Source organism: Geotrypetes seraphini, chromosome 7 (assembly GCF_902459505.1).
Source record: "Geotrypetes seraphini chromosome 7, aGeoSer1.1, whole genome shotgun sequence".
Taxonomy (NCBI): Eukaryota; Metazoa; Chordata; class Amphibia; order Gymnophiona; family Dermophiidae; genus Geotrypetes; species Geotrypetes seraphini.
In genome coordinates, this window is record NC_047090.1 from 57,318,606 (window position 1) to 57,345,168 (window position 26,563).

At 46.3% G+C, this 26,563-nt stretch overlaps 1 protein-coding gene across 3 annotated transcripts in view; it reads right to left on the bottom strand.

Moving 5' to 3' along the window:
- SMC1B (structural maintenance of chromosomes 1B) overlaps nt 1-26,563 on the bottom strand; it is an 896,774-nt gene that overhangs the window by 94,276 nt on the left and 775,935 nt on the right. For 2 of the 3 annotated variants that reach the window (XM_033952101.1, XM_033952100.1), the window contains one exon: nt 15,064-15,218. The exons of the other annotated variant lie outside the window; for it this stretch is intronic. In XM_033952101.1, the coding sequence (XP_033807992.1) occupies nt 15,064-15,218 (155 nt within the window). The remainder of the gene's footprint in view (nt 1-15,063; nt 15,219-26,563) is intronic. 3 annotated transcript variants of the gene reach the window in all.

Consider the following 26,563-nt stretch of genomic DNA (forward strand, 5'->3'; position numbering starts at 1 on the left):
CACTCACTCAACGGGCAGAAGTGAGGCCGATGAGAAGCACCACTTTCCAAGTAATACATTTCAGAGGAGCCTTGTTAAGAGGTTCAAATGGAGGCTTCATAAACTGGGAAAGAACAACATTGAGGTCCCAAACCACTGGAGGCGGTTTGAGGGGAGGATTGACATGGAAAAGTCCTTTGATGAATCTGGAAACCACAGGATGTGCAGAAGGAGGTTTCCCCTGAAGAGGCTGATGGAAAGCAGCAATTGCACTAAGGTGGACTCTGATCGATGTAGACTTGAGGCCAGAGTGAGACAGGTGCAAAAGATAGTCCAAAACAGAGGACAAGGGGGCATGTTGAGGCTCCTTGTGCTGAGAAAAACACCAAGTAGAGAATCTAGTCCATTTCTGGGAATAGCACATTCGAGTAGCAGGCTTCCTTGAAGCTTCCAAAACATCCCGCACAGCTGATGAAAACTGGAGGGGAGTCACACTGAGAGGAACCAAGCTATCAGGTGTAGCGACTGAAGGTTGGGATGAAGCAGAGATCCCTGATGCTGCGTAAGCAGGGATGGAAACACTGGCAGAAGGAAGGGCTCCCTGCTGCTGAGTTGCTGAAGGAGGGAGTACCAAGGTTGTCTGGGCAACCTAGGAGCAATCAGAATCATGGTGGCCCGGTCGGACTTGAGCTTGACCAGAGTCTTTTGAATGAGAGGAAACGCATACAGAAAGAGATTCCCCCAGTCCAGAAGAAAAGCATCTGCCTCGAGACGATGAGGAGTGTAGATCCTGGAGCAGAACTGAGGCACTTTGAAGTTGTGGGGAGCTGCAAAGAGGTCTATCTGAGGTGTTCCCCACAGGGAGAAGATTTGATGAAGGGGCATGGAATGGAGAGTCCACTCGTGAGGCTGTAGAAGACGACTCAAGTTGTCCGCCAAGGCATTGTCCGCCCCCTGAATGTAGACAGCTTTGAGGAAGGCGTTGTGACGAATCGCCCAATCCCAAACTTTTAGAGCTTCCTGACAGAGGGAGGCCGATCCCGTGCCTCCCTGCTTGTTGACATAATACATGGCGACTTGATTGTCCGTACGAATGAGGACCACCATGTCGTGAAGTAGATGCTGAAAAGCAGTGAGAGCATTGAAAATCGCCCTGAGTTCCAGGAGATTGATATGGCACAGACGATCCACACTTGTCCAATAATCCACACTTGTCCAATAAGCATTAACAAACAACCGCCAAAAAAACCTCCTTCAAAACACGCCAAAAAATCAACCCCCCCCCCCCATTCTGGGATAAAGCAGACCACGCCATCACCAACACAGCCCCCAATGAATTCATATCCCAATGGCGAACCATAAGCGAAACCATCCTGAATGAACTAGCCCCAGAAAAACTAAAATTTAAAATATGTAGACCTTCTGATAAATGGTTCGACTCCGAACTCCTCCAATCAAAAAAGCTCTGCAGACAACTAGAGAGAGACTGGAAAAAAAATAAGAGCTTAGAACACACTAAAACAGCATGGAGAAATCAAATTAACCAATATAAAACCAAACTCAAGGAAAAATGGAAAGCCTACTACTCCAAAATGATAGGCACAAAAATCCCAGACACAAAAAAGCTATTCAACCTAGTAAAGAACCTCACTGATATTAAACCTTATCTTGCCACTCAAGGTATCCACCCACCGACAGCCATCCACCTAGCAGACCACTTCAAAAACAAAATCACTAATATCAGAACCGCATTCATCAATACACCCACCCATCTCGAACAGATAACAATAAACCCAACAACAGGTGAAGCCATCGTAGCAGATAGAAGCTGGTCCAACTTCCCAATCCTACTTTGGTCGGATATGAACCGACTCTACAATAAATACAGCCATGCCTCCAGCGAACTAAATAATTGCCCCACCTACCTGTTATCAAACGCCTCCACCACATTCAAAACCAACTTTATGTTATGGATTCAAACCACACTAACAGAAGGCCAATTCCCATAGGACCTAGGAGAGATCTTAATCACCCCAATCATGAAAGATCACAAAGGCCCAATAGATAGCCCCTCCAACTACAGACCTATCGCTTCAATTCCAATATACGTCAAAATAATAGAAGGCCTAGTCACACAATACCTCACAAACTACCTGGAAAAACATAATCTACTCCACCCCTCACAATCAGGATTTCGAACTAACCATAGTACAGAAACACTACTAGTCTCTCTTCTAGATACAGCCCGGCAACACATCAGTAAAGGAAAAAAGATGATACTAATACAACTTGACCTCTCTGCAGCATTTGACCTAGTTGACCACACCATATTACTACAGATACTCGACGCCATAGGGATCTCAGGCAAAGTTTACAATTGGTTTCAAGGGTTCCTCAAATCAAGAACCTATAGGGTAAAATACAATGATATCAAATCAGAGCCATGGGCAAATCCTTGCGGAGTTCCACAAGGATCACCTCTCTCACCTACACTCTTCAACCTCTTTATCTCCTCCCTAGGAGCCACCTTAGATAACCTAAATGTCACATCCTTTAGCTACGCAGACGACATCACCATACTCCTCCCCTTCGACCCATCAGAGCCCACCACCACCGCAAAGCTGGAAACAACCCTAGATACAGTAGAAAAATGGATGGATGATGGATCACAAACTAAAACTAAACTCAGAAAAAACAAAATTCCTCCTGCTCGAAAAAGCCAAATCTCCTACCATCACAGAACTGATAATCAAAAATACCAAATACCCAATACAACCCGAACTAAAACTACTAGGAGTTACCATAGACAGATGTTGCACAATGCAGTCCCAAATCAACAAGACGACCCAGAAAGCTTTCCTAACCATGAGAAACCTACGCAAAATCAGAAAATTCTTCAACCAAACACAATTCAGACTAGTCGTACAATCCCTAGTCTTAGGTCTGCTGGACTATTGCAACTCCCTATATCTGCCTTGTCCTGCCATTATGATAAAGCAACTCCAGACCATACAAAACACCGCCCTCAGACTGATCTACTCACTTAGAAAATATGATCACATAACAACTGCCTTCTTAGACTCCCACTGGCTACCCATACAAGCACGAATTCAATTCAAATTCCACTGCCTATTATTCAAAGCAGTACAAGGCTCTTCCCTATCCTACCTAAACAACCGCTTAAACCAGATCTCCACCACAAGACACAGAAGAACCCCGAATCTTTTTGCCTTCCCTCCACTCAAAGGCACACAATGCAAGAAAATGTTTGACAACCTTCTGGCAACACAAGCAGCAAAACTCAACCATTCCATCTCCAACCTGCTGACAACATCGGACGACTTCAAAACATTCCGTAAAAAAATCAAAACCTGCTTTTTAAAAAATTCATCCAAAAACCTTAAACCCACTTCACCTACCTCCAGCTAAGTTCACCTACCTCCAGATAATTCACCTACCTCCACTGAATTCATCTACCACCAGATAATCCTCCCCCAAATATCACACCTAATCACCCTTCAAGTAAACAGACCCCTAAAAAAGATTGTAATCTTGCCTACTCTAACTGTATTCCATTTGCTAATATCACACAGCTAGGCACTGTCAGTTTACTATCCAACCCGTAAGATCCCCTAGAAAAAAAAAATAAAAAATTGTATTCTCACTGGAAAATGTCCAGTAAAATCTTCTGTAATCCGCCTTGAACTGCAAGGTATAGGCGGAATAGAAATCCGTAATGTAATGTAATGTAACCCTGGGTGCGGAGCCCGTCCAGATGAGCCCCCCAAGCATAGGTCGAGGAGTCGGTCGTGAAGACCTTCTGATGGGTAGGCATGTGAAACAGCAAACCTCTGGAAAGATTGGAAGAGAGTATCCACCAGCGAAGCGACTGCAGCAGAGCAGGAGTGACCTGAATGTGATGAGTCAGAGGGTCGGAGATCTGCGACCATTGAGAAGACAGGGTCCACTGAGGAATCCGCAAGTGAAGTCTGGCAAAAGGCGTCACATGAACCGTAGAGGCCATGTGGCCCAGGAGCACCATCATGTGTCTCGCCGAAATGGACGGACGAGAAGAGACCGAGTGACAAAGATGAAGCAGAGCCGCCAGGCGCTGAGGAGGAAGGAACGCTCTGAGTTGAATAGTATCCAGAACAGCTCCAATGAAGGGGAGAGACTGTGAAGGTTGAAGATGGGATTTGGGAAAGTTGATCTCGAATCCCAGACCCTGCAGAAACCAGATTGTCCTCCGAGTGGCCCGGACGGCCTCCTGAGACGTTTGATGAGCCAGTCGTCAAGGTAACATAGAAACATAGAAAGATGACGGCAGAAAAGAGCTATAGCCCATCAAGTCTGCCCACTCTACTGACCCACCCCATTAAGTCAGAGTGCTGCTCGACCCACGTAAAGATCTCACGTGGATGTCCCATTTATTCTTAAAGTCGAGCACGCTAGTGGCCTTGATCACCTGCACCGGTAGTTTGTTCTAGTGGTCCACCACCCTTTCTGTGAAGAAATATTTCCTGGTGTCACCACCAAATCTCCCTCCTTTGAGTTTGAGCGGGTGCCCCCTTGTGACTGAAGGTCCCTTAGGAAAGAATATGTCGTTTTCCACCTCGACACGACCTGTGACGTACTTAAATGTCTCAATCATGTCACCCCTCTCCCTGCGCTCCTCTAGAGAGTAGCAGCAACTTGCCCAGTCTTTCCTCGTAAGAGAGACCCTTGAGTCCAGAGACCATCCTAGTGGCCATTCGCTGGACTGACTCAGCTCAAAGTACATCTTTACGGTAATGTGGCCTCCAGAATTGCACACAGTACTCCAGATGAGGTCTCACCATGGCTCTGTACAGTGGCATTATGACTTCAGGTTTACGGCTGACGAAGCTTCTATTGATACATCCCATCATTTGCCTTGCCTTGGATGAGGCCTTCTCTACTTGTTTGACAGCCTTCATGTCTGCACTGATGATTACTCCCAAGTCCCGTTTTTCTGAAGTCGTAGCTAGTGTTTCTCCATTCAAGGTGTATGTTCTGCATGGATTTCTGCTGCCGAGATGCATCACCTTACACTTCTTTGCGTTGAAGCCCAGCTGCCATGTTGAGGACCAGTTTTCCAACTTGATCAGATCCTGCGTCATACCATCCGTGAGATCGCTTTCACCTACTATATTACATAGTTTGGCGGCGTCGGCAAACAGCGCTACTTTTCCCTGAAGCCCTCGGGTCAAGTCCCTTATGAATATGTTAAAAAGGGATGGTCCCAGGACTGAGCCCTGCGGCACTCCGCTAGTCACCTCCGATGTCTTAGAGAGGGTGCCATTGACCACCACCCTCTGAAGTCTTCCACTCAGCCAATCATTGACCCATGCAGTTAGTTTCTCACCTAACCCCATCGATTTCATCTTGTTTAATAGTCTACGGTGTGGGATACTGTCAAACGCTTTACTGAAATCCAAGTACACTATGTCCAGAGACTCTCCCGAGTCTAGCTTTCCTGTCACCCAGTCAAAGAAGCTGATAAGATTGGATTGGCATGACCTGCCCCTAGTGAATCCATGTTGATAGGGATCCCTCAGATTCCCCTCATCCAATATCGTGTCTAATTTCCCTTTAAGTAGAGTTTCCATGAGTTTACACACTATTGATGTGAGACTTACTGGTCTGTAATTCGCAGCCTCCGCTCTGCAACCCTTTTTGTGCAGAGGAACAACGTTGGCAGTTTTCCAGTCCAGGGGGACTCTCCCCGTACTTAGGGAGAGATTGAAGAGCATGGCTAACGGTTCTGCCAAAACATCGCATAGCTCTCTGAGCACTCTTGGGTGCAGATTGTCCGGTCCCATGGCTTTGTTCACCTTGAGTCTTGACAGTTCTCTGTAAACATCAGCTGGTGTGAACTCAAACTTCTGAAATGGGTCATCCATGCTTTGCTTTGCATCCAGCCGAGGCCCGTGCCCTGGTGCCTCGCAGGTAAAGACTGAACAGAAGTAATCATTCAGTAGTTTGGCTTTATCGGAGTCAGTTTCCACATAATTCCCGTCTGGCGTTCTAAGGCATACTATCCCGTTTGTGTTCTTTTTCCTGTCGCTAATGTACCTGAAGAAGGATTTGTCCCCTTTCTTGATGTTCTTCGCTAGAGTTTCTTCCATACGAAGTTTGGCCTCCCTGACTGCTGTTTTGACCGCTGCAGACTTTGTCCTGTATTCAGTGTTTGCTTCTTTTTCCCCCATGCGTTTGTATGAGAGAAATGCTCTTTTCTTCTCCTTGACGAGGTATGATACCTCATCTGTGAACCATTGGGGTTTCCTTTTTCTTTGTTGTTTGGTTACCGATTTTATGTAGTGGATAGTTGCCTCATGAAGGATCGATTTCAAGGTTGACCACATAGCTTCCACATTATCAGTTACATCTTGAACCTGCAGCGTCTGATAGACGAAATCTCACATACGTGCGAAGTCAGTGCCCCTGAAATTGAGTACCCTTGTTTTTGTTTGTGATCTAGGGAAGCCTTTCTTAAGGTTAAACCATACCATGTTATGGTCACTGGTGGCTAGCGTCTCTCCCACCGAGACGTCTGAGACGCTTTCCCCATTCGTAAGTACCAGGTCCAGGATGGCCTGGGCCCTAGTCGGCTCTAGTACCATTTGTTTGAGCCGTACTCCCTTCATGGACGTTAATATCCTCCTGCTATTACAAGTTGTCGCAGATAGTGTGTTCCAGTCTACATCAGGCATGTTGAAATCTCCTAATAGAACAGCCTCCCCTCGTAAGGTGATATTCTCAATGTCTTCAATTAATTCTGCGTCCTTTTCCTCTGATTGTCTCGGAGGTCTGTATACCACACCAAGGTACAGGCATTTTTCTCCACCTCTGGCCAAGTTTACCCAGATGGATTCCCCAGTATACTTGACATCTGTGATCCTGGTTGTCTTAATGTTCTCTTTGATATAAAGTGTTACCCCACCACCTAACTTACCCTCTCTGTCTTGTCTAATCAGGTTGTATCCTGGTATGGTTATATCCCACCCATGAGAGTCTGTGAACCATGTTTCGGATATTGCTACTACGTCTAGGTCTGCATTAACTATTTCTGTTTCTAGTTCTAGAAATTTATTCCCTAGGCTGTGTGCGTTAACATACATAGCTCTCCACTCTTTCTGTTTGCTAAGCTCCTGTTGTGAGCCACCCATTTGAGTCAAATTGTCTCCTAGCGATTCGTTTGCAGTAAGGGTACTTACCTCAGACCTAGAAGCGTAATGTTGGTTCGCTACATCAGGATTGTGACCTACTGCTCCGGTGTAAAAGTGGGTACCCACCCCCGACTTACCTAGTTTAAAGCCCTTCGAAGTAGGCGGGCTAGTCTGTGTCCGAAGACATTCTTACCTCTGTTGGTCAGGTGGAGTCCGTCTGGTCCCTGTAGTGTCTCTCCGTGATTCAGGAATCCGAAGTTCATCTCCTGGCACCATCGTTGTAACCACTCATTCGTCTTCAGAATGCGTTCATCCCTGTCCCTTCCTCTGCCCCTAACAGGAAGAATGGAAAAGAATACTACCTGTGCTCCTATCTGCTTCAGCCTCTTTCCCAGAGCTCCGAAGTCTCTAGCTATGTCCTCCAGGGTGTTCTTGGCAGTGCCAGAGGTAGGGAAACACCTGCAGACCATGGTTCCTGAGTGCTGCGGCCACCACAACCAGGCACTTGGTGAAGACTCTGGGAGACGAAGCAAGGCCGAAAGGAAGCACTCTGTACTGAAGATGAAGGTGTCCCACCCGAAATCTGAGGTATTGACGGGAGGCCGGATGGATGGGAATATGAGTGTAGGCCTCCTTTAGATCCAGGGAGCATAACCAGTCGTTCTGCTCCAGGAGGGGATAGAGAGAAGCCAGGGTCAAAATGCAAAATTTCTCCCTGACCAGGAACTTGTTGAGCACCCTGAGGTCCAAAATAGGACGCAGGTCGCCCGTCTTCTTCAGAACAAGGAAGTACCGGGAGTAAAAACCCCTGTTCTGTTGGTCCACTGGGACCGGCTCAACGGCACGAAGCCGGAGCAAAGCCTGAGCTTCCTGAAGAAGAAGGGCGGTCTGGGTTAAGTTGGAAGGATACTCTCTTGGAGGATGTTCCGAGGAACATGATGGAACTGAAGAGAGTATCCCTCTCTTACGATGGAAAGGACCCAGAGGTCGGTGGTAATAGTCGTCCATCGATGGTAAAAATGATGGAGACGACCTCCGATGGGAAAAAATGGGGAGGGCAGAACAATGGAAGTTATGCTCCCTACGAGACAGTCAAAAAGGCTGGGGAGCCTTGGGGACAGCAGAAGGCTGAGGTTTTTGTTGGGGCTTCTGCTGGTGCTGCCTCTTCACAGGCGGGCGGATGGTGGGAGCCTGCTTCGGCGGGTAGCGTCTCTGATAAATCATAGGTGGACGAGAGATAGCAGGCTTGGGTTTTTGGCGGAGAATAGATTGAAAAGATTTTTCATGTTTGGACAGCTTCTCCATCGCCGCCTCGATGGACTCGTCGAAAAGGTCCGCTCCCGCACAGGGAACGTTCGCCAGCCTGTCCTGGAGATTCGGGTCCATATCAATGGTCCGAAGCCACGCCAATCATCTCATGGCCACCGAACAAGCAGCCGCTCTGGCCGAGAGTTCAAAAGCATCGTAAGATGATTGCATCATCTGCAAGCGGAGTTGGGACAACGACGCCAGCACCTCAAATACTCGAAGCAAGCTTGAGAGTCCAGATAGGGCAAAACCTTTTGAAGAATGGATAGAAAAAAACTCAAAGTTGGTCGCAAAATGAAAGCTGTAATTCAGGACTCGAGAAGCCATCATCGAGTTCTGGTAGATGCGCCTGCCAAATCTGTCTATGGTTTTGCCCTCCCGGCCCGGAGGAGTGGAGGTATAGACATGGGAAGGATGAGACCACTTCAGGGAGGATTCAACCAAGAGGGACTGGTGAGAGAGCTGTGCCCCGTCAAAGCCCTTATGGTGCACAGTGCGGTACCTAGCATCCAACTTCCCTGGAACCGCAGGGATGGAGTATGGGGTCTCGAAGCATCTCATGAAAGTCTGGTCCAGAAGCTTATGTAGAGGCAGACGGAGAGACTCAGCAGGAGGTTGAGGAAGATGCATCATCTCCTGACATTCCTTAGAAAACTTGGAACCCGAATCCAGGGTGATATCCAGATCCACCGCCATCTGCCTCAGGAAGGACAAAAATGACAACTGGTCCGCCAGGGTCGGGCCTCGAGACGGGCTCGAAGAAGATGAGGCGGCCTGGTCCGCCGAGGACCGGCAAGGGGAGAACGAACCCCCGCAGTCCTCGAGTTCTGGCATAGGAGGAGGTGAGTACTCCGGGGAAAACTCCCAAAAAGGTTGCTTTCGACGAGGCGAAGCGTGTCTCGATGAATGCCTCGATCGATGCCAGGAGCTGTGTCGAGAAGCAGGCCTCGAGCGTCGAGGCGAGCGAAGCCCAGACGAGGTAGCCACCGAGTAGATGGGACTGGAGGCTGTGGATCGAAGCAGCAAAGGCCGAGACGAGGCCCCCTGAGGCGCTCCCCAAGGCTCAAGGCTCGGCATCGCGGAGGAAGTCTCCGGTCCAGGCAAGCCATGCATTGAGGGTATCGGCTCCAAAGGTGGCATGGGCAAAGACTCTGCTCCTTGCGAGGCATGCCCCGAAGCCAGACCAGACACTCGCCGAGACTCTGCTCCCAGCAGCGAGAGTGTGCGCCGAGGAGGCACCGGAGGCGGCTCGACCTCGCGGGAGGCTTCCGCGTGCCCAGGCTGGATCTGGGAGAGAAGTGTCGGCCCAATCTTGGTAAAGAGCTCGACAAATCGTTTCTCCATCATGGCGTGGAACGAAGCCGGCAAAGAGAGGGATCCGCATCAGCAATGGGACCTCCCGCACGGACATCGGTAACTCGGCCGCCAGGGGGCTTGGACTTAGAGGCCTTGGGCACCTTGAACACCACTGGAGGAATGGGAGGCTGCGCTACCTGACCTGAGGAGACAGCGGAAGGCACCGCAGCAGGCGTCGGAGTCGAAGCCGGCACGAATGAGGCAGGCTTGAGCAGACTCGAGGCCGAAGATGTTGAATCGGAAGTCGAAGGCGTGGCGCTCTGCGAAGAGGGCAGCACCGGGGACGCCTCCATGCTAAACAGTGACTCCCACAAAATACAGCGACGCTTAAAAGCACGTGCTGTAAGTGTGGAGCAAGGCCGGCACGATTTCGGAAGATGTTGAGGCCCCAGACACTGAAGACAGCGTCGATGAGGGTCCGTCAACAAAATCGCGTGCTGGCACTTGATACACTTTTTAAAACCGGTAACAGGCCGGGACATAGGCTGAAAAAGCTCCGCCGCAAGGTCAAAGCCGCAGGGCCGCGGCCACGCGGCCTGCCCGGTCGAATGATCAAAAGAAATTTTTTATTTTTTTTTTAAACAATAAAACGCAACGTGAGCCAACGATAATGAGCCCAAAAAAACTCAAAACCGCGGGCACAGAAGGCACAAATAAAGGAACTTCGTGCAGAGAGTTTTGAAGACAAACTTCTCAGCTCCGCGGAAGAGAAAGAACTGAGGAGACACGCCCGGTGCATCGGGCGGGAAGGCACTCGCGCATGCGCGGTGTGGGCAACTCGAAACTTCTAAAAGTTTCTACAAGCAAATATGCTTGTGAGATGTCCGCATCGGGGCTCCGTTGGATGACGTCACCGACTAGTGAGAATACCTGCCTGCTTTGTCCTGGGATAAACTTAGTAATGTCTTGCCAGCGTAGATTTGTATTTTTAGTTTCTAAATCCTCTTTACACGCTTAGAAGTATGATATGCGGTATATCAAATTTTAAATAAACTAAACTATACATGAACAGGGTTCCACTCTTTTCACAAAGAAAAGGAATGACCCAGAATGGCAATCTGATATTCTGGGCAGATTCTGGACTAGTCTAGGAGGAGCCAAAGAAAATGAATTAGAAGAAAACAACTAATTTGCATTTTCTTTATCATCCCTCCAGACCAGTCCAGATGAATGGAACATACCAAAGCAGTATTCAACAAGAGCAGGACACATACAAATCTTTAGAAAACACACTAGATCAAAAAGCTGCCTCCTAGCTAGCCTGAATATGCAAATCATAATGTCAAATGAATGCAAGGAAAGCCAAGTAGCTGTATGGCAAATTTCTTGCAGAGGAATCAAGCAACTTTCTGTCTATGAGGTATCTTGCAATCTGGTGGAATAAGTTTTCAAGACTGGAAGAACAGGAATAAACACATGGATAAAGGTAAGCCAATTGACATACCCCATCTTCTATGAAACCACACTAGCGGTTTTTAGTGCAGAGTGCCGTGCTGATGGCCTGCACTGCTCCCGAAGCTCATTGAGTTCCTATGAGCGTCGGGAGCAGCGTGGGCCATTCAGTGCAGCTCCCTGTGCTAAAAGCCACTAGCGCGGTTTCATAGAAGAGGGGGGATAGTATACCTAGATTTTCAGAAAGCTTTTGACAAAGTTCCTCATTTGAGACTCCTAAGAAAATTAGAGAGTCATGGAATAGGAGATAATTTTCTATTGTGGATTAGGAATTTGTTATTAGACAGAAAACAGAGGGTAGGGTTAAATAGCTATTTTTCTCAATGGAGAAATGTGAATAGTGGAATGCCACAGGGATCTATATTGAGACTGGTGCTATTCAACATATTTATAAATATCTGGAAACTGGAACAACATGGTGAGGTGATTAAATATGCAGATGATGCTAAATTATTCAAATTTGTTAAAACACCTTTAAACTGCAAAAATTGCAGGAAGGCTTTGGGAAATAGAAAGACTGGGTATCCAAAAGGCAGATGAAATTTAATTGTACAAATGCAAAGTGTTGTACATTGAAAAGAATAAGCAGTCAAATCATATTTACCAGATTCTAGGGTCACACTTAGGGGTCAGTATCCAAGAAAAAGATCTTGGTGTCATCGTAGACAATACACTGAAATTTTTCACTCAATGTGCAGCGACAGCCAAAAAGCATACAGGATGCTAGGAATTATTAGGAAAGGGATGCTAAATAATTCAATGGCATCATAAGCAGATCTTGCCATATATCTTCTAGCTAGGGCAACGGTGCAAAAGATATGATGAAATTCCTGCAAATGTTGTGGAGGAATGCATCTATAAAAAGAAGGCAATTTCTTAACAAAGTGCTTTATACAGCAGTAAATATAGAAATTATAATTTAGAACTCTTTGTTAGCATGGAATTTTGGTACAGGCAATGCCCAAATTTATTTATAGTGTGTCCTTCATGCCTTGGTGGCACTGAGGCATAGACTTTTGATGGAGTAGATTTTTTTCAAAGTCGACTCTACCACTGGGGACTGATGCTGAAGCCTGATGAAGAAATTATTTTATACAGAGAGTCCAATTTTCTGGAAACCACTGTAATGGTAAGGGGTGTTTCTCAGTTCTTGTGAAGTCTCTTTGAGTATACCATGTAAAGGTAGTCTGAGAAGTTCTTTAGAAGGCTCATCATAATCTAAGGCCTCCAAATATTCAGCACTGTAGGCAGAATCAGCTTCTAGCTTGACTGGTAGCTTTTTGTCCAACTGGCGAATAAATTTGGTAAAAGGAAGTCTCTCAGTAGGAGCTTTAGCCCTTGGTGGAGACTTTTGCAAGGTAGTATTATAAGCCTCCGTTGTAGACTCAGGTAAGTTTTCAACTGAATCAAACTAGGTCAGAGTCATAAAAGGGCTTTGGTGATGTTTGGAAGATCGTGAAAACGATGTTTCCTTTTGAAGTTCCTGAAGAGGAACGATGCTTACTGGATTTGGAGCGTCAAGACAAGGAGGAAGAATGAAGATGCCTTGAACTGGAGCGGGGCCTTGATGGATAACTGGACCTGCGATGATGTGGTCTACGCTTAGGCATGCAACGTCGATATCGTTCTGGAGAGCCAGTGTCGGTACCGCAGGACCTGGTTGCCTTATTCTCAAGCTGGACCAGTACCAAGGGAGTCAATGTCAGAATAAGGAGTTTAAACAAATCACTCATTTGGAAAAGCGCCAATGGTGCTACATCTTGCCTCAGAGAGGGTGACCTCGAAGAGTATGCACACCTCAATGTAGGAGAGGCAAGATGCAGAAGAAGTTGTTGCTTAGCCGACATTGAGGGACTCAATGCAAGAGTGACCTGAGAGATCTCTTGGGAAGCTGGCGGCTTCTTATTTGGCTTACCAGATGGAGCGATGTCTCCCGACACTGGTGTCGATGTCAAAGGCTGCTGGTGCCAAACAATTTTTCTTGCTGAAGAAACAAACTATGGGGGGTGGGGGTGGGGTCAGTGATGGAAATTAGCCTTTGGCACCTGCATCACTTTTTAAAACCCATTAACAGCACCTGTCCCTTTATGACTTAGCTTTGTTGGAATGGAGAGTAGCGGAGACCCAGGTTGAGAGTCTATGGCTCAAATTTCAGGATGTCTGGGAGGGATACTGGTTATCCCTCCGCATCGGGAAAGGAGTCAAGGATTGTTAAATTGTTGAACTATTGGGCTCTGATGATACTTTGGATAGGGGTGTGTGGCTATTTCTTGTGTTTGGGTCCCTCCTGTGGGTTCCTCTCTTTGGTGTTTCCTTGGGAGTTTGGCCTCTCTCATTTCTTCTGCATTCCCCCCTTCTGTGGAGCGTTTCTCTTTTGTTTCATCTCTCTCTACATATTTTCTAGTTTGGTTGCCTATCACATGGGTCTGGGGAGGGGGGGTTGGGCTGGTTGGATTGTTTTCCTCAATGTTTTCTGGTTGCCTTGTACTTGTGGGGAGGGTTGTTAGGAGTTATTTTAAAATCTTGTATTGGGCTTGTTCTGAGAGCTAGCCATCTGCTTTTTGATGTACAATTGCATCGTGGTAGTCGTTCGCTCTGTCTAGGCGGGTGACATTGTTTTGCAGTTGTGTTTTTGATTTTTCTTGTTTCTGTATTCTGTTGGTTTTGCCCAATAAAGAAATATTATACAAAAAAACAACAACCCATTAACAGCCAGGACATCAACTGAAAAAGCACCTCAGCCAAATTGAACTCAATGGCTGAGGAAAAACGAACGGGCCTCGCCGGCTTTAGGACAAAAGAGAGGGGAAAAAAAGAGTTTCCTCGCTTTTGTTTTTTTATAAAGAAAAATGTAAGTACTCTTAAAAGAATTATAAAAATAAAAGAAAAAATGCATGAGCGGGAAGGCAAATGGCAAAAACTGAACGTTCAGAGACACGACTTCTTAGCTCCGCGGAAAACTAACAACTGAGCCTATGTTGGACGGGAAGGCACTCATTGCATGCGCGGTGTGGGCAGTTTAGCAAACTTAAGTTCTTAAAGTGGCAATGCACTTTTAAAGCTGTCTGTACCAGGGTTCTGTGGATGACGCCACCCACATGTGAGAATATGCTATCTGCTTATCCTGGGATAATACAAGGTACAGAAACCCTTCTAGAGGTTTTTATACTTACAAAATCCACTTTGGTATGCTCCCATCAACATGTGACATCACCCACTCATTTGGTTCAAAGATTCATGTTGTCCATTGAGAATATTCAGCCCTTAGCCGACTTTAACCACACACAAAAAATGGTATACAAGTCCCATCCCCCCTTCCCTCCTAACCTAACATGGGGTCCTTAGACTTATCAGATCATTCCAGGCTGTATAGGGTACCTTGCCTACTATCAGATGGAACTGAGAAATACTGGCTGGAAGAGGGCTGTATAGGATACTTATATGGGGATCAGTATTTCACAGTCTATATCTGTTGGCAGGAAAATATATGTCTGGACTTTGGAGGGACAATGAGGAAATTTTCTTGGTTGCCAAACAGAGAATCTTTTCTAGATGATTTGATTTGTATAGTCTATTTGACTCCTTTTTTCTCTCAATGAATTGAATCTTTGATGTAAATATAAATATTGAAAATAAAATGGGAAATAAGGAGAGAATGAAATGTACCATCAACAATTTTTAGGATTATATATGTGTTAATTCCATTGGAAAAGTGACATTTAAAAACTAACCTCAGATGGGATACAAAGCTATATATCAAATATTTGATAACAAATTATACCTGAGCGCTGGTATTTCTGCAGAGTTTCTTGTAGATCTGATCTATAGCTACCGACACATGCTCAAAACACTGGCTAAAAAGATCATACCGCCTCTTTTTCACATGTTCAAATTCTTGCCTACATAGCCTTGCTTTCCTTCGGCTGACCTCAAAAGCTACAAAAGAATACAAAATCTGAGTTTAGACAAGAAGAGTTAAACACATACAAAGGGGTGCTGAAAAGTTTTCAGCTTCAAAAAACAACTTCTTAAATTCTGAGCATTATTTTGCCACAGTAGCTGAAAAGCACAGTTACTTACCGTAACAGGTGTTATCCAGGGACAGCAAGCAGATATTCTCACTGATGGGTGATGTCACTGATGGAGCCCCGCTACGGACCACTTTAAAAATGCATCACCACTTTAAGTCTTTAGAAAATTTATGATAGCCCAAACCATGCATGCGTGAATGCCTTCCCGCCCAACGTGGGCGTGCGGTCCCTCAGTTAAGATAAGCCAGCTAAGAAGCGAACCTGGGGAGGTGGGTGAGTTGTGAGAATATCTGCCTGCTGTCCCTAGATAACACCTGTTACGATAAGTAATTGTGCTTTATCCTAGGACAAGCAGGTAGCATATTCTCACTGATGGATGACCTCCAAGCTAACAATGGGATGGTGAGAGTGTTTGCCTTTAGGTAAATAAATCTTGTAATACAGATTGGCCGAAATGCCCATCCCATCTAGAGAAAGACTCCAAACAATAGTGAGAAGGGAATGTATGAACTGAGGACCATGTAACAGCTTTACAGATTTCCTCAATGGGAGTAGATCTGAGGAAGCCACAGAAGCTGCCATAGCTCTAATTTTGTGGTTTGTGACACGACTCTCCAGTGTCAGTCCGGTTCAAGGTTTATTAACATTTGATTTATAGCTAAATCTGTTTACAAAGCGATGTACATAAGTAAAACATAAAATATAGAGATACAAAATTAAAACGCAGTAACATAAGTTTAAGACAAGACAAACTTGAGATGGAGCATAACAGAACGAGATACAGGCCGCAAGCCAATTGGAAATCATTCTCTTGGAAACAGGATGCCCCAACTTGTTAGGATCAAATGAGACAGGAAGAAGTTCGCTGAGGCTTTGTCCTGTCGATATAATAGGCTAAAGCACATTTACAGTCCAAAGTGTGCAAAGCAGTTTCTCCTGAATGAGAATGAGGCTTAGGAAAAACACTGGTAGAACAATTGACTGAGATGAAATTCAGTGACAACTTTCGGAAGAAACTTTGGATGTGTGCGTAGAATTACTTTGTCATGATGAAAAACTGTGAAGGGTGGATCTGCCACCAATGCTTGTAACTCACTGACCCTCCTGGCAGAGGTGAGAGCAATAAGGAAGACAACTTTCCAGGTGAGAAACTTGAGATGAGCTGTGGCCACTGGTTCAAATGGTGGCTTCATCAAACTGGAAAGAACCACATTAAGGTCCCAAATGACCTTAATGTGGTTCTGCACATTAAGATGAATTGGAATATGTGTGTAGGCTTCCTTGAGATCCAGAGAGCATAGCCAGAAATTCCGATTGAGAGGATAAAGCAGGGCGACGGAAAACATCCAAAATTTCTCCTTGACCAGAAATTTGTTGAGAGCTCCGAGATCCAGAATTGGTCGCAGTCCTCCCGTCTTCTTTGGTACTAAGAAGTAACAGGAGTAGAATCCCTGATTCTGTTGAGAGAGAGGAACTTCCTTGATTGCATTCAGCAGGAGAAGGGATCGAACCTCCTGGAGAAGAAGAGAGGACTGTGCAGGATCCAAAACGGACTCTCTTGGAGGATGGTCTGGAGGCAAGGTATGGAAATGGAGTGTAACCCTGACAGATGATGGTGAGGACCCAGAGGTCTGATGTTATGAGTTCCCAGCAGGTGATGAAAAGTTGAAGACGGCCTCCGATGGGCTGGGGCTGAGGCAAAGACTGTAGGATGTTGACGGTGGCTATGCTCTTGAGAAACATGTCAGAAAGGCTGTGTAGGTTTTTGGGGAACAGCCTGTGGTTTTGGTTGCTGATGTGGCTGCTGTTTCTTCCTCCTAGGTTGAGACTGAGATGCAGGTTTAGCAGCAAATTGTCTCTGGTAAGAAGAAGCTGGCCGGAAAGGGTGAGAAGGAGGAGGCTTCTTTTTAGGCTTGACCAGGGTGTTCCATCTGATCTCATGAGCTGATAATTTCTGGGTAGCCGTGTCCATGGAGGGACCAAAAAGTTCATCTCCCAAACAAGGAGCATTGGCAAGCCTGTCTTGGTGGTTCACATCCAGCTCAGAAACACGAAGCCAGGCCAGACGTCTCAAGGTTGACATGGCTGCAGCACAAGAGGTAAGTTCAAATGTATCATATGTGGAACGGACCATGTATTTTCTGAGTTAGAACAAGTCAGAAATATGGTGTTGAAGAGCAGGAAGCTTACGTTCTGGAAGGTATTTCTGAAAAGTGGATACTTGTTTCAGTAAATGCTTAAGGTAGAAAGAAAAATGAAAATTGTAGTTGCCAGACAGGTTGACAACATGGCATTTTAAGAACATAAGAAGTTGCCCCCGCTGAGTCAGACCAGAGGTCCATCTTGCTCAGCGGTCCGCTCCCGCGGCGGCCCATCAGGCCTAGTGCCTGAACAGTGATCCCTAATTTTATAACTTACCTCTAATCCCATCCCTATAATCTACCTCTACTCTTATCTGTACCCCTCAATCCCTTTGTCTTCCAAGTACCTATCCAAAGCTTCTTTGAACCCCTGTAGCGTGCTCCTGTTTATCACATCCTCCGGTAGCGCATTCCATGTATCCACCACCCTCTGTGTGAAAAAGAACTTCCTAGCGTTTGTTCTAAACTTCTCCCCTTTCAATTTCTCTGAGTGCCCCCTTGTACTTGTTGATCCCCTTAATTTGAAAAATCTGTCCCTATCTATTTTTTCTATGCCCTTCATGATCTTGAAGGTTTCTATCATGTCTCCTCTAAGTCTCCGCTTTTCCAGGGAGAAAAGCCCTAGCCTTTTCAGTCTGTCAGTATATGAGAGGTCCTCCCTACCCTTTATTAGCTTAGTTGCTCTTCTTTGAACTCTCTCAAGTACCTCCATGTCCTTCTTGAGGTACGGCGACCAGAATTGAACACAGTACTCCAGGTGCGGGTGCACCATAGCACGATACAGTGGCAGGATGACTTCCTTCTTTCTGGTCGTGATACCCTTCTTAATGATACCCAACATTTTGTTTGCTTTCCTTGAGGCTGTTGCACACTGCGCCGACGCCTTCAATGTTGTGTCTACCATCACTCCCAGGTCTCTTTCAAGGTCGCTCACCCCTAGTGCTGATCCCCCCATTTTGTAAGTGAACATCGGGTTTTTTTTTCCTATATGTACAACTTTGCACTTCCCTATGTTGAAACTCATTTGCCATTTTTGGGCCATTCTTCCAGTGTTGTCAGATCTTTTTGGAGATCTTCACAGTCCTCCATGTTATTTACCTTGCGATATAGTTTGGTGTCATCCGCAAATTTAATAACCTCACATTTTGTTCCTGCCTCCAGGTCGTTAATGAATATGTTGAAAAGTAGCGGTCCCAGCAAGGAGATAGCTGACAGGCTAAATAAGTTCTTCACGTCAGTCTTCACGAGGGAGGACACAACCAACTTTCCGGAACCTGAGGAGATCGTAAAGGGGGAGCAGGATGAAAATCTGGTCCAACTAGAGGTAAGCAAGGTGGATGTCCTCAGGCTGATAGACAGGCTAAAGAGCGACAAATCGCCAGGTCCGGACGGCATTCACCCAAGGGTACTCAAGGAACTAAGGAACGAAATAGCTGAGCCACTTCGACAAATATGCAACCTATCCTTAAAAACTGGAGAGATTCCGGAAGACTGGAAAATAGCAAATGTCACGCCCATCTTCAAAAAAGGCTCAAGGGGAGACCCAGGAAACTACAGGCCGGTGAGCTTGACCTCGGTCCCGGGAAAGATGATGGAAGCCCTGATTAAAGACAGCATCTGGGAACACATCGACAACTATGGGCAGCTAAAGTCGAGCCAGCATGGCTTCTGCAAGGGCAGGTCATGCCTCACGAACTTATTATACTTCTTTGAGGGGGTAACCAGCCAGGTGGATAAAGGGGAATCCATAGATATCATTTACCTTGACTTCCAAAAAGCCTTTGACAAGGTGCCACATGAAAGACTACTAAGGAAGCTATGGAACCACGGGGTGCAAGGGGAGGTCCACCGATGGATCAAAAACTGGTTGGCGGACAGGAAACAGAGGGTTGGAGTAAAGGGCCATTACTCAGACTGGCAATGGGTCATGAGTGGAGTTCCACAGGGGTTCCCCTTTATCCACAGGGGTGGAACTCCACTCGTGACCCATCATCTTTCCCGGGACCGAGGTCAAGCTCACCGGCCTGTAGTTTCCTGGGTCTCCCCTTGAGCCTTTTTTGAAGATGGGCGTGACATTTGCTATTTTCCAGTCTTCCAGAATCTCTCCAGTTTTTAAGGATAGGTTGCATATTTGTCGAAGTGGCTCAGCTATTTCGTTCCTTGAGTACCCTTGGGTGAATGCCGTCCGGACCCGGCGATTTATCGCTCTTTAGCCTGACTATCAGCCTGAGGACATCCACCTTGCTTACCTCTAGTTGGTCCAGATTTTCATCCTGCTCCCCCTTTACGATCTCCTCAGGTTCTGGAATGTTGGTTGTGTCCTCCCTCGTGAAGACTGACGTGAAGAACTTATTTAGCCTGTCAGCTATCACCTTTTCTTCTTTTACCACTCCCTTTCTGTCCCCATCATCCAAGGGTCCCACTTCCTCCCTTGCTGGTTGCTTCCCCTTAACGTACCTGAAGAATGATTTGAAGTTTGTTGCTTTCCCCGCCAGTCTCTCTTCATATTCTCTTTTTGCTTCCCTAACCACTCGGTGACACTCCTTTTGGTGTTTTTTATGCTCCTTTTGGTTCTCCTCTGTTTTGTCCTTTTTCCATTTTTTGAATGATGCTTTCTTGTCACTCATTGCCTTTTTTACTGCATTTGTTATCCACACTGGGTTTTTTGTTCTATTTTTTTTTTGCACCCTTTCCTGTACTTGGGGATGCACAGATTCTGTGCTTCGTGCACTGTGCCCTTGAGTAGGGCCCAGGCATTTTCTACGGAGTCCATCTTCCTTGCGCTGTCGTTGAGTTTCTTTCTCACCATTTTCCTCATGGCATCATAATTCCCTTTTTTGAAGTTAAGTGCAGTCGTTGTAGTTCTTTTACCTTTGATGATCCAATCTCTAGCCTGTACTGGATCGTGTTGTGATCGCTGTTTCCTAGTGGGGCTAGTACCGCCACCTCCTTAGCGGGTCCCCCTAGTCCGTTGAGGATTAGGTCAAGAGTGGCATCACCCCGTGTTGGTTCCGTGACCAGCTGTTCCATGAAACAATCCCTCGTGACCTCCAGGAATTTGCTCTCCCTCATGCAGTTTGAGTGCCCAATACTCCAGTTTATTCCCGGGAAGTTGAAGTCTCCCATCACCACCACACTTCCGCTTTTGCATACCTGCCTCAGTTCAGCCTCCAGATCCTGGTCGATTTCTTCCGTTTGTCCAGGTGGGCGATAGTACAGACCCAATTTTGTGTCTGCTCCAGTTCCTCCTGGTAGCTTAACCCATAGTGATTCCAAGTCGCCCGCCCTTACTGTTGTTTCCATCCTGGTATAGACATTTGCCAAACCAGTCCATGGCCTTGACCTCTCTGTCAGGAGGTACAGAGGCATACATGTTAGCCCCCGAGGATTTCTTTAACGTAGACTGTACGAGAAGAGACTCGTGTGGAAGTTGGGGCTTGTCAAACCCACACTGTATAAGGAATCCAACTTCAGAGGAGCCACAGGGATAGTAAGTGGCGTCTCCAGATTTTTGTAGAGAGTTTCCCTTAAGATGTCATGAAGGGGAAGCTTGAGTAGTTTCTTGGGTGGTTGGTCATAATCTAGTGCCTCTAGGAACTGCTAAGAATGTTTGGAATCAGCTTCAAGAGGGATAGACAAAGTCTCTGACATCTCATGAAGAAACTTAGAGAAAGATGACTTCTCAGAGAAAACAAAAGCCTCCTGGGATGAATGCTGAGGAGAGCCATCATCTGAAGAACCTCAGAGAGAAGAAGATCTTGCTCAGAGTCTCCCCAGAGGTCTGAATCATGAACAGATCTTCCTCGGTGCCGAGTAGATGGTGTCGAAGTTTCAAGGTGTTTAAGTTTTTGCAATGCCTTGTGAGACCGCTCTGGAGTTGACACGGGTGATGTCTGCGTGGAGGAGGAACGGTGTCGTTGAGTCGACGGTGCCAAGTCTTTGATGGAAAGTGTGGGCACCGATGGGGATTCAATTGGAGGTGCTGCTGGTGTCGATGGCTCAGACCAGACCGGCACCGGGGGAGTCAATGTGGGCAAGAGTAGGGTCGGCACCAGGATTTGGAAGTGCTCACCCAGTTCTTCCTTAAGCAAGTTTTCTATTTTTTGCTTAAGGGTAAGCACCGATTCCTCTGGCTTTTTTGCCAGTACCCTCGGTGCGGCTCTACGCTCTGGTGATGAGAAGGCCAATGTCGAGGCACTCACCAAGATCGGAGCGAAGTGCTTCTTGGGCCTCTTTGAGGTCGGCAGGACTTGACCCACTGCTGCTTTGACCTGAAGCCCAGACGGGGTGGGGGAAGGCTTCTTAGCCGGCTTACCCACTGTCGGGGTCGATTGGTGCGGTGCCGCCTTGGACGATAGTGGTGTCGAGTCTCCCTCCATCGTGATGCGGAAGAGTAACTTTTGTTGGGTCAGGCGATTCTTCAAAGTTCTGTTCTGAAGAGAAGAACACCAAAAGCAGGGTTCTGGACGGTGCTCAGGCCTCAAGCACTGGAGGCACCAATGATGTGGGTCAGTGACTGAGATGAGCCGAGTACAACGTCCGCACTTTTAAATATGCGTCTGCGGCCGGGACAAGCTGAAATCGCTGGGATTAGGGGACACACTAACTGCTTGGGTTAGGGATTGGCTGAGTGGTAGACTTCAGAGGGTGGTGGTAAACGGTACCCACTCCAGAATGTCGAATGTGGCCAGTGGAGTGCCACAGGGCTCGGTCTTGGGCCCGATTCTATTAAACTTATTCATAGGAGATATGGCCCAAGGGCTTAGAGGAAAAGTATCACTGTTCGCCGACGACGTCAAACTATCCAACATAGTGGGTAAAAGCACTTTGCCTGACAGTATGATGCAGGACCTACTACTACTGGAACAGTGGTCATCGACTTGGCAGCTAAGCTTCAATGCTAAAAAGTGTAAGGTAATGCACCTGGGTAAGAGAAATCCGTGCAGAACTTACACACTAGATGGTGAGATCTTGACTAGGACCACGTCAGAACGTGATTTAGGGGTGATCATTAGTGATGACATGAAGGCTGCCAATCAAGTAGAGAAGGCTTCCTCAAAAGCAAGGCAAATGATGGGTTGTATCCGTAGAGGTTTTGTTAGCAGGAGACCTGAAGTCATAATGCCATTGTACAGATCCATGGTGAGACCTCATTTGGAGTATTGTGTTCAATTCTGGAGACCACACTACCGGAAAGATGTGCTGAGAATTGAGTCGGTCCAGCGAATGGCCACCAGGATGGTCTTGGGGATCAAGGATTTCACGTATGAGGAACGGCTAAATAAATTGCAGCTGTACTCACTTGAAGAACGAAGAGAGAGGGGAGACATGATTGAGACGTTTAAGTATATCACGGGCCGTATCGAGGCAGAAGATGATGTCTTCTGTCTTATAGGACCCTCGAACACCAGAGGGCATCCGCTGAAAATCAGAGGAGGGAAGTTTCATGGTGATTCCAGAAAGTACTTCTTCACCAAAAGAGTGGTCCATCATTGGAACGAACTCCCACTGCAGGTGATTGAGGCCAACAGCGTGTCAGACTTTAAAAGAAAATGGGATATTCACTTGGGATCTCTAGGGGAGTGGGTCATTAGAATGGGCAGACTTGATGGGCTATGGCCCTTTTCTGTCATCAGTTTCTATGTTCTATGACATCAACAGGAAGACAGACTCCGCTAAATTAAAGTCAGAGGCCAAGGTGGTTGAACAGGCTGCGCCAGGCCAAATCTGCGACAGGGAAAAAACAAAAATGTTTGATTTTTTTTTTAGAGAAATGAAAACAAAACAAAAAAGAAAAACTATGACTGAAAGTCACAAATCTGTGAGAGCGGGAAGGCAGTGAATAAAAAAGTTTCAATGGCCGTTGAAAAACACATCTTCTTAGCTCCGTGGAAACTAAGAAACTGCGCATCCACGTCGGGCGTGAAAACACTCGCATATGTGCAGTTGGGCTATCGCGAACTTTCTAAAGAAAGACTTAGGGCTCCTTCTACGAAGGTGCGCTAGCATTTTTAGCGCCGGATTAGCGCGCACTAGCCAAAAAACTACCTCCTGCTCAAGAGAAGGCGGTAGCAGCTAGCACGCGCTATTCCATGCATTAAAGCCCTAATGCACCTTCGTAAAAGGAACCCTTAAAGTGGCGATGCACTTTTAAAGTGGTCCATACCAGGGTTCCGTTGGTGACGTTACCCATCAGTGAGAATATGCTGCCTGCTTGTCCTGGGATAAAGAAAGTTATCTTATTTCATTAAGTGCCAATTTGCAGAGACAAAATTCTATATTTTAACATTGTTTCAGATCATTGATTGAACTATATCCACATAATTTTCTTCTTAGTTGGGTTGAGAACTTTTCAGCACCCTCCTCGTATATTTATTTTATGTATCTTGGAAGAAGTTTAGTTTTGTTGATGAAATTATTCAACTTTCATAGGTACTATAATAATACCAATAATAATTTATTCTTGTATACCGTCAAAGCCATAATAGTTCGAGGCGGTTTACAATGAGAAGTACTGGAGAATCAGTGAAAAAAATACAATACAAATCATCAGAAATACGTACAAGATACAAGGATAAAAGATTAAAAACAGTGAATCAGGTTACAAATTGATCAAACAACTGTGTTTTTACTAATTTTCTAAAAGTAAAATAACATGGAGCATGCATAATAATATTACCCAATCAGTCATTCAATTTCCCTGCTCGAAATGCAAGAGTTCTATCCAGAAATCTTTTAAAACAAGAAGCATTTACTGTTGGGTAAGCAAACTTGGATTCTGCTTGTAGACCTCTTAAAACGGTCTAGAAAAAAAAATGAGACCAGGTACTCAGGAGCCATACCAAATATTAATTTAAAACAGATATAGGAAAATTTAAACAAAACTCTTGCCTCCATCGGTAACCAATGTAGTTTTTGATAATAGGGAGTAATCTGTTCCCATTTTTTCAAACCAAAATCAGTCGAACTGCTGAATTTTGAATAACTCAAAGCCTTTTCAGTGTTTTCTTATATGTACCCAAATAAATAATATTGCAATAATTGAGCATACTTAAGATGAAAGACTGAACTAGCAGACGAAATGATGCTACATCAAAATATTTTTTTAGTGTTGAAACATTTTATTAATTTTCCAAGAAACAAAGCAGTAAACACTAAACATGACATAACATAGTAACATAGTAGATGACGGCAGATAAAGACCCGAATGGTCCATCCAGTCTGCCCAACCTGATTCAATTTAAATTTTTTTTTATTTTTTCTTCTTAGCTATTTCTGGGCAAGAATCCAAAGCTTTACCCGGTACTGTGCTTGGGTTCCAACTGCCAAAATCTCTGTTAAGACTTACTCCAGCCCATCTACACCCTCCCAGCCATTGAAGCCCTCCCCTGCCCATCCTCCACCAAACGGCCATACACAGACACAGACCGTGCAAGTCTGCCCAGTAACTGGCCTAGTTCAATATTTAATATTATTTTCTGATTCTAAATCTTCTGTGTTCATCCCACGCTTCTTTGAACTCAGTCACAGTTTTACTCTCCACCACCTCTCTCGGGAGCACATTCCAGGCATCCACTACCCTCTCCGTAAAGTAGAATTTCCTAACATTGCCCCTGAATCTACCACCCCTCAACCTCAAATTATGTCCTCTGGTTTTACCATTTTCCTTTCTCTGGAAAAGATTTTGTTCTACGTTAATACCCTTCAAGTATTTGAATGTCTGAATCAAATCTCCTCAGTCTCTCCTTTCCTCTAGGGCTGGGGTCGGCAACCTGCGGCTCCAGAGCCGCATGCGGCTCTTTTCCACCTTTGCTGCGGCTCCGGTAGTGTGTCACGCAGGCATGCAGCTTACAAGTCCGGCGTAGCGGCGGGAAATAGCCATGCTGAGCAGTGAGCTCAGCACATACACAGATGTGCCGCAGTGCCGCCGGACCAATCAGCAAGCAAGGCTTTCATCTGTGTAGTGCTGAGCTCACTGCTCAGCATGGCTATTTCCCGCCGCGACGCTGGACTTGTAAGGTGCACGCCTGAAAAAGAAATCATCCTGGCCGGGGTCGGTGTCATGCTCCGGAGATCTACAGCCTTCCTATCTCCCTCTCCCTTCTACCTGCTTCCGGCCACATCCCCTGCTCCGTGGCTCTCTTTGGCAACTCAGCAGCAGCGATCGACACAAGCTTCTGACGTCGGGGCCTACCCTCTGCGAGTCCCGCTTGTTTCAACTTCCTTTTTCCACAAAGGCGGGACTCGTAGAGGGAAGGCCTCGATGTCGGCAGCTTGTCTTGATCACTGCTGCTGACGAGTTGCTGAAGAGAGCCGCGGAGCAGGGGGGTGTTGCCAGGTGCAGGTAGAAGGGAGAGGGCCAGATGCAGGACTCGTGGGTGAGGGAGGAGAAGAGAGAGAGAAAGAGAGAGGGGAGGGAAACAAAAGGAAATATTTCATACTGGGCTGGGCCGGAGTGGAGGGAGGGTGGAAAGATTCTAGCTACAGGGTGCAGTAACAAAGGAAAAGGAGGGAAAGCTGAAAATGGAGATAGTGACACAAAGAAGAGAAAGGGTAAGCAGGACCTACTGAATAAGGATAGAGATACAGAGGGGGACATGAAGAGGAGGTGAAATAGAGACATAGAAGTAATGCTGAAAAAGTGTGTGGGGGGAGATAAAGACATTGAAAGGGCAAATGATGAACATGGCGTAAAGATAAGGACAGAGACAAATGAAGATTCTGAAAAAGTGGTGAGATAGGGCTATAGGTGAGATGGACACAAAGAAGGGTGATGCTGGAAAATAGGTGGAATGGTAATTCTGACAGACACAGAAGGGAAATGCTGGATCAAGGAGAGATGAGGCTCAGGCTGGATGGAATGAGGAGAAATGCCTTGTTTGCCCGGAACTTCCTCTCCTACGTCAGAATTGACGTCAGGGAGCGGAATGCTGGTCAGCGCAACACTTCTGCAGGGAAAGCTTGGGACGGCGGTGGCTTGGGGGCTGTTCCCCGATTGCGGTGGCAGCAAACCGAGTGGCTTGGGGGACGGCACGGAGACAGAAAGAAGGGGGAACAGGGAGACAGAAAGAAAAAGTTGGGGGAGAGAATGAGGTCTGGAGGAGAGGAA